The following is an 8,347-nucleotide window of genomic DNA, read 5'->3' as shown; positions in this document are numbered from 1 at the left end:
CCATTTGGATTCAGAATCTTCTAGGAGGCTTGGGTGCCTGGCCTGGCTCCTCACTATTTTCCATTCCACTCGAAACCTTGCTATATGCCCGCCCTCTATCAAGATCCGGAAAGTCTCCAGGATTACTCCCCCCGTTCGTGGAAATGAAGACAACTGTATTTACCTCATATGGTTGCTGTGCGGATTAAAATACATAATGTGTGATAAGAAACATCTACACAGTAAAGCACTTTCTTCCCTCTGCTTTTTTTTCAGCATCCCAAATACTTTTAACGACAAGGTCGCATCTGGAGTTATTTCATGTAGCCAGGGCTGGCCAGATGGCCTCTCGTATGCTCAAATTTCCAGCCCTTGGATCCCACACAGGGCTTGGTGCACTGGTGAGGGGTTCCTGGGGCCTTGCTGAAATGCCTGACCACCTCTGGACCCTTGTAAGGGCCAGAGAGTAAGACGGTGTCATTGCCCTTGGGGGAGTCCAGGGCCAGCTGGTCCAAAGTGAGGATCTTGGCCCCAGCCTTGAGGAGGCAGCTCCCTGCGGGGCTGCTCACACGAAGCGTACACACCTTCAGTGTGGGCACCTCCTGGGCATGCGCGTCTTCAGTTACAGTCCCTACAACTGCAGCGGTTTTGCCCTCCTGGCCAGGAAGCTTCATCTTCTGATCACCCCAGAAAGGGACAGAGGCGTCCCGTTGTGTGACTCAAGAACAACCTCTTCAGCACCAGTTGCTTGTTGGTGGAAGCACCAGTGGTTCGTCAGGCGGGAACCCGTGCAGCTTGACCAAGAGCCTTGGTGGGTGTCCTGGCCCTCAGGCTCCTTGGCGCTGAACCTTTCGGTCTAAGTTGTGGCGGGTGCCTAGTCCCACAATGGTGCCTTCTCTTTCTCCCCTCTGCCTGACACCTATGCCCCATAAGATAGGGCAGTGCCCCAAAAAGGCTGGGATGCCAAGGGGACACCTAAAATTCAATTTGTGATTATATACCAAAGCAGCCAACTGCGACGTCCAATGATGGGTGGGTGCTGAATCTACGTAGTGATAAGTCTAAATGCTGGCATTATCGTATTCACTTTATCTGGCCCATATCTGTGAGTCTTTCTGCCCTATCCTCCCACACACACACACACACACACACACACACACACACACACACATTGACTGAGTGACTGATCCAGTCTCATTTTTTTCCAGCAAATGTAGCTCCCCTTTTATGGCAGCAGTTAGCCTCCTTCTGAAGTCTTGCTTGATTGCCATCTACTACTGTCTTTTAGCTTCACTGAGAGGCTGAGAGGTCGCTGCACCTTAAAACTTGTCCACGGAAACCTGAACAGGGCTGCAGCCATCCACCGCCACCGAGTCAGTGGGTGCGCTGGCTGCCCTGGAGGTGGCAGGGCTCTTGGAGGTTGTGAGTCCCATTTTTCTCTCCAAAGTGTGTCCTTTATCGGTGAAGGGAAGTTGGTGTAAAGACTAGCACAAAGCGGCACACGGGGTGGACAAGGGTTGCCATACAAGCCTTGTCTTTGCCAGTGACGCCAGTGAGTCCCACTGAGAACCAGAACTCTAGAGTTCGCTTATCGCTACCTGTGGACACACTTCAGCATCGACGGGAAACGCGAGTCTCTGGCTTCTGCACACACCTCCTTGTTAGACCATTGTGCTACGACCCAGCTTCACTCAACGTAACCCTCTGACATGGCTTTAAGTGCCACTTAAAAAGCCAAGTTCATCTGCACAGAATTAACGCTGATACTCCTCAAATATATTAAAGGAATGTGCCACAAGCTCTCAAAGAAATCCTTAAAATGGAGTACCAGAAAAGTCTGAGAATTAGAATCCATGTGCAGTCTTCAAGTCTATTGGTTTGAAATGCAACATTTATATGGAAGGTGTATTTGGTCTGCCTGCATAAGAGAATCAGTCACATGCACAGAAATATTTCTCCAAAGGCACATCGATAACTCCGTTTTTTGAGTAGGGCCTAGGCACTGGGTATCTGCTACGGACTGTTCTAGGTGAATTCAGGGATTGACAAGACACTTCAACGTGGCTTCTTTCTTCTGTGAGAGTGAGAACATTTCGTGTCGGACAGTGTGGATTAGGAACGCAGTTTCCAGAGACCAAGCATGTTCAGTGTTGGATGGTGTCTATTCTGAGTGAAAGGAATTAAAAGGAAGGAAAGAGTGGGCCCCAGGGGGGCAAGGAAAGCGTCAAGAAGAAGAGTGAGATGGACCCGGAGAGAAGGCCTGAGCTGATGCTGACAAAGGAATGGAAGAAGACGGCCCCCAAAAGTCGTGGTGGCGGGCGCTTGGGAACGGGCGTTGGGCCGGTGTGGTGTCTGCATAGTGGGGAGGAAGAAATAAAGACTGAGCTGGGTCACACGTTCGAATGCCTTTGGAGGTGGGGAGAGGAGCTGAGCAATTAATACCGAAGGAAGAAGAAATCATTACTCCGGATTGGAGCAGGAGGTAGGTCACAACATGAGACATGTGTTAGGAAAATTAAATAAAAAATTACATTAGGGGTTTAGAGCAGAGAGTAGAGGATACTATGTTAATAACTGAGCAATGAAAAGCCTAGATTAGACATATTTTCCTCAGTATTCTGATAACATTTATCTCTATCGTTTACTCGCCATTATGCACAGCCTGTGTAATGGTCATCTTTTTTCAGCATTTCAAGAGATCACACGCCTCCTCCACCAACCAGCTTACATGATTGGACTATATTGTACATTTATACTTTTTAATGCACTTATATGCTCCTAAAATTGTTTGCCCACAGTTGGAAAATGAGAAAAATAAGGAAAATTATTTGTGTGACTAAATTAGAATCTTTAAAAATCTCGGTAAGAGATGGAAAAGCCAGGGGAGATAGTCAAAGGTATCTCCCAACCTCCTGACCGAGGGGTTAAAATAACAGCACCATGCTTAGAAAGGAGTTTGCTGTAGGGAATGTTGATGAGTTAAGTTTTCACCATGTTGATGTCCAGGTAGGAATATCACGTCAGCTTTTGCAAACAAAGGGTGTGGTTGAGAAATCGTCCATACTTGTACTTCTACTTACTGCTGTCTCTTCTTATGACAGTACCTATTATGACATTATTGATTATCTACCTGTTCCCTTCAAACAAATGCTTTATCTTTGCAAATATGGTGAATGCAGGATCTACGTCTACTTTGTAGGTAAAGTACTACTTGATTTTCTACAACACACTTCAGCATTGTGCACTGCACAGGTAGGTCATCAATAACATTTGATATATCAATGAGCAGACTGACAAATGTTCATCAGGGTATCTCAGCCTCAGCGGTATTAACATTTTGTGCTGGATAGTTCTTTGTTGGGAGAGCTGTCCTGGGCCCTGTAAGGTGTTCAGCATCATCTCTGGTCTCTACAGACTGGATGTTAGTAGTATCTTCACTGCCCAAGTTGTGACAACTAAAAGTGTCTCCAGACATTGCCAAATGTTGTCCCCTCAGGGATGACATCATCCCTGGCTGGAGAGCCACTGGGTTAGATAGAGGCTGGATTGGAGATATCAATTTAAGAGTTGTTTGATGCTTAAGTCTCAGTAAGAAACAGAACCTAGAGAAGAAATAGCTGGTGGCTAAGAACTAAGCTCTGGGCAATGAGAATGGAATTCGGGTGGAGAGGGGGCAGCCAGCAAGGGAGTATCCAGATGAACTGCTAATTCCAGGACGCTCCTGCCTACGTCTAGTGCACAGTGACTGCCAATACTCTCCAATGCAAACACACATGCATGCCACGGATGTAATTTTAAATTTCTTAGTTGCTCTAAAAAACAGTTAAAATAAACTAATGAAATAAATTTTAATAGTATATTTAATTTAATTATCTGTATCCAAAATTTTACCATCTCGACATGTAATCAAGTTATACAAATATTTATGACCTATTTTACTTCTTTTGTACGAAGTCTTTGAGGTCTCATGTGTCGTGTACTTTGCGCCTAAAGCCTGTCTTGGTGTGGTTATTCATTTCAAGTGCTCTGTAACCACCTGAGACTGGGGATGCCCTGTTGGATGGGATCAGGCAGTTCGGTCAATTTAAATATGTATTTTCTTGTCCTTTGAATTGATGTGATTATCTCTTTCATAAAGGGAGCTACCCAGGCTAGTGTCAAGTCAGGAAGCTTTATAAATGCACTGTACACTTTGTAAATAGCAGGTGTTACTTTGGGGTAGAGCTCCATGAATTCTGGTAAATGCATCGAGTTACCTAACCATCGCAGCCAGATGTAGAACAGGTCTCTCACCCCTAGAATTCCCTTGTGCTGCTCTTTTGTAATCAGATTGTCCCCCACCCCTACTTCTAATTTTCTTCTTTCCCTAGGAGTAGGATGCTCTGCTTTTACCAAAAAATGGATACAAGGGAAGAAAGACACGAGAAACAGCAGCACAGCAGGGAGGATACAGCCCCTGACCCAGGGGTCACACCCTTTCCCAAAGCTCATGTGCCAGGAGGGAGCCCTGCGTTACTTGAAGTCACACGAGCCCGCTGAGACAGGGGGCCCTGGGTTTTCTCTTCCCCCACGTTCATCTGTCACCCCTCTGCAGGTTACAGGAATAGGAAGGCCTCTCCCAGAATACTCTGTGTGACAGATGGCAGAACGGCGCCAGGAGAGACCCGGAAAAGGAAGGCAGGCAATCACCCACAGGTGAGGCCCTTCCCCGGCTCAGAAATGGGGGTTAAACCCGGGGCCTAATGCCGGCTAGAGAGAACCTGTATTCCGGTTTCTGGGTTCTCAACTGTCTCTCTTTTTTCATGGCCCCTTTGCTTTACTCAGGAGAGAGCCCGAGGAAAAAACATAGCCCTTCAGTGCATGTGCGACTCCTGGGGTGAACGGGCCCAGACTGCTGCTCTCGTCATAGTGCCGACGACCCGGGTTGTGCCAAGCACCACGAGGGCGGGTGTCCGTGGGCCAACTGACAGCGGTGGCTCTGGCTTTGCCGTGCCTCTCAGCACCTCCATTCTGTTCAAAGCCGGGGGAGCAGATGGGAAGAGGCATGTGGAAGCACCTCCCGCACATATATGTCGCTATTGGCGCCCAGGTGGGGAAAGGGAAGGTGGCCTGTAAGCTTGATGTTGTTCCAGGAACACATGCCTCCCGTGCTCTCCTTAGAATCATGCTCCAGAAATAGAGTGCTGCAAGTCATTTGCACACCCACAGACACACACAGACACAGACTACACACAGGCAAGCCCGGTGCCCTTGGTCCCCATTATTGCCCGTGTGTCTGCGCCATTTGCCATTGTAATGATGCAGTTCTGGTCATCAGGGTGTCTATTCTTGGACATCTCCTTCATATTCTCCACACTTTATATATTTCTCCTAATACTTCTTTTCATCATCTACTCTCCCTCACATAAATAGGAAGTTCTGAAAACAAATCAAGAGATGGTGATACCATAATAGATGGCACTGACCTAGATGCGTTGATTGGCCAAGTACTCTGAGTAAAATTATGTTGTAAAATGAAAGTCGAAAGCAATTCTATCAGAACCAGAAAATCCCTTTCAGCTCGTATGTCAACCTTGTACCGCATCCCTCCCATCATTTCTCAGCAACACGCAGACACTGGGAGACCTGGGGAGCATGTGGAAGGCTGCAAGTCTGCAATGGGTGGCTCTCAACCAGTTCAGCCAAGTCGTCGCAAGTTTCTGTGTCATTCAGCAAAATCGAGCATCCTCGTCAGCATGCGTGTTGAAAGGGGCGCTGTCCTGTGCACACTGGGACTTTCTAGGCAAAGAAGAAAAAGTGATCTCTACCTTTTGTGCAGTTGAATCTTGAGTCGCTGAGCTTCTGGGGTTGTTTGTTACAGAATTTTTCACTTTCTAATCCACACAGGTACTAGCCACCTGACTCCCAACTTTCCTCGCCTCTGGTCTCAGGTTGGGTTAATCATACCAGATGCCCCTTCAATTGGATGCATCTGTGAAGGATATGCTGTTTATGACTCTTTGGGGGTCAGGGCTTGTCTGCGACCCTGTCCAGAGTAACCACTGTTCAATTTACTGCTGTCTATCGTCCAGTTTTCACTTGGCTGGTTTTGCTCTACCGGGGGATCACCAGTTACATGAAGTTACATGCTTGTTAGAGAGTGATGGGTGGTGGACTGGTAAATGTTTAACATGTTATTATATGCATATCTATGTATGCAGGTAAGTCTATTACCAATTCTACTAATATTAAGACTATATAGCACATAATTTGCAAGTAATAAAATGTACAGTAGCCAATTGATTCTCACAGAATGCTTCCATAGATTTTTGCCCAACTCCTGTATCCGCAGGCAACCTAGTATTGCAATTAAATCATGACTTGACCAAGTCGTGTCTCAATCTGCTAATTCTTTTTCTAATACATTTATTGTCATTAAATCGGATATCAACTCTATTATTAAACTCTTCCTCAGCCTCAAACAAATCCCATTGATCAAATGAAAGTTTTTTCAATTTCAGTATTACGTATATGGGAAGCTCACTCATTTGTCAATTACATGAACAATTTTTGCTGAACTAGATCATTGTTTTTTAATCCTGGAAAAATATTTTCACAAGTTTTCATGCTAGTCTCATGTAATAGCTACTTACATGATTCCCTTTTGTGTTTAAGTTGTATTATTAATAGTTCATCAGTTTCTTCAGTCTAGATCAGGGATTGGAAAGCATTTTCCATAAAGGGCCAGATAGTAAATACTTTAGGATCTGTGAGTCTGATGGCCATTCTCATCCCACCCCAACTCTGCCCCAAAGCAGCTATAGACAACACATAAACAAATGGACATAACCGTTTTCCAGTAAAATTTTACCAAAACAGACCACTGGCTGAGTTTGGCCCACTGGCTGTGTTTGCCAAGTTCTGTCCAAGTAATCAATAAACAATGAACCAAGCCTTGATATGTCCAATTTTCTAATTTGTGTGGTGTAAATACTCCCACCACGGTCAATCTCAGACTGTAGGTGATGTCACTGAATGCAGAGCTGGGAGGAGAGTACCATGCGACACTTGTATCTCAAAGACACGACAGACCCGTCCTGGCCCATATGGTTCATTTGGTTGGAATGTTGTCTGGTAACCAAGGGCTTGCGAGTTTGATTCCCTGTCGGGGTGCTTGCCTGGGTTGTGGGTTCAATCCCCAGTGTAGGTGCGTGTGATCTCCAGTCTTGGTGTGTCTGATCCCTCGTCTGAGCACGTGCAAGAGGGAGGCAACTGACCAATGTTTCTCTCTCACATAGATGTTTTCCTCTCTCTCCTCCTTCCTTTCTGTCTGAAGGCAGCAGAAAGATGCCCTCAGGTGAGGGTAAGAAAATACAGTAGAAATAACTGCAGACCATGGATAATACTAAAGCGTAGCAAATAATTAGGAATGCGGAAGTGACGCCTTTGTTTTTAATGTAATGGAATTGTAAGATTATATCATTTAATTTTAATAATGGCTGCATTTAATAACTTGCTCATAAAATTTCTAAAAATGTGTTGCATGACACCTAACCCTTCAGCTTCCCTTCTCCTGGCTGTTGTATTAGAGTAGGGGCATATGTCTCATGGGTTGGTTTCCTCCTGCGGCCCCTTAGAGGCGTTGGAAGGTAAATATTATCGATCAGTGATCTTGCTCAAAAGACAACTGTCAACAATCAAGACTCAAGGCACCTATTGGTTCTTACTCACATGTTCAAAATTATTACCACTTCATTGTGTATCAAAAACATGTTCAACATTTTCCTTAAACAAAGTCTGACTTCCAAGTTATCTTTACTTAAGGCTGGATATGAAAGATTGTGATACTGTATAAAAAAATCGTATGCCCAGCCTTTCACCCTTTTAAAACATCTACGTCAAGATGAGAAAGTAAAAAACTCAATTGTAAACATACCACAGCAACAGAGATCCTTACACAGAATATCTATGCATGAAGCAATATGAGTTCATTGAAAAGGACTCTAACTCTAGAACCAGAGAATGTGGGTTCAAATCCCTGCTTTGATACATGCTCATTATATGATGTAGGGTAAATTTTCTAACCTTTTTAAGTCTTGGTGTCTCATTTTGTAAAATGAATCAAGAGGTTGTTATGAAGCTCAAATGTGAAAAATTATGTGAAGTACCAACAATGTTCAGCTTTGATAAAGCATTCAGTAAACAGCACTTATTATTGTTATTCACGGAAACTTTTCTACTACCCCATTAAGTTTTCTGATCATCAAATTGATAATTAAAATACTTATTTAAATGCCAATGGTTAGTCATACATGTAATGGTTCAGTACTTGGATTAGAGGCTGTGTATTTCACATATGGAAAATAATACAATAATTAATCAGCAATAA

At 44.6% G+C, this 8,347-nt stretch overlaps 1 protein-coding gene across 1 annotated transcript; it reads right to left on the bottom strand.

Annotated features, from left to right (window-relative positions):
- Positions 1–293: 293 nt before the first annotated feature.
- Positions 294–653, bottom strand: LOC119039679 (60S ribosomal protein L18-like). Its single transcript, XM_053665467.1, has one exon. The coding sequence runs from the start codon at positions 651–653 to the stop codon at positions 294–296; it is 360 nt and encodes a 119-aa protein (XP_053521442.1).
- Between the last annotated feature and the right edge of the window lie 7,694 nt (positions 654–8,347).

Source organism: Artibeus jamaicensis, unplaced genomic scaffold (assembly GCF_021234435.1).
Source record: "Artibeus jamaicensis isolate MK-2021 breed Jamaican fruit bat unplaced genomic scaffold, CSHL_Jam_final contig_415, whole genome shotgun sequence".
Classification (NCBI taxonomy): Eukaryota; Metazoa; Chordata; class Mammalia; order Chiroptera; family Phyllostomidae; genus Artibeus; species Artibeus jamaicensis.
This window is presented reverse-complemented; position numbering and strand designations above follow the sequence as displayed.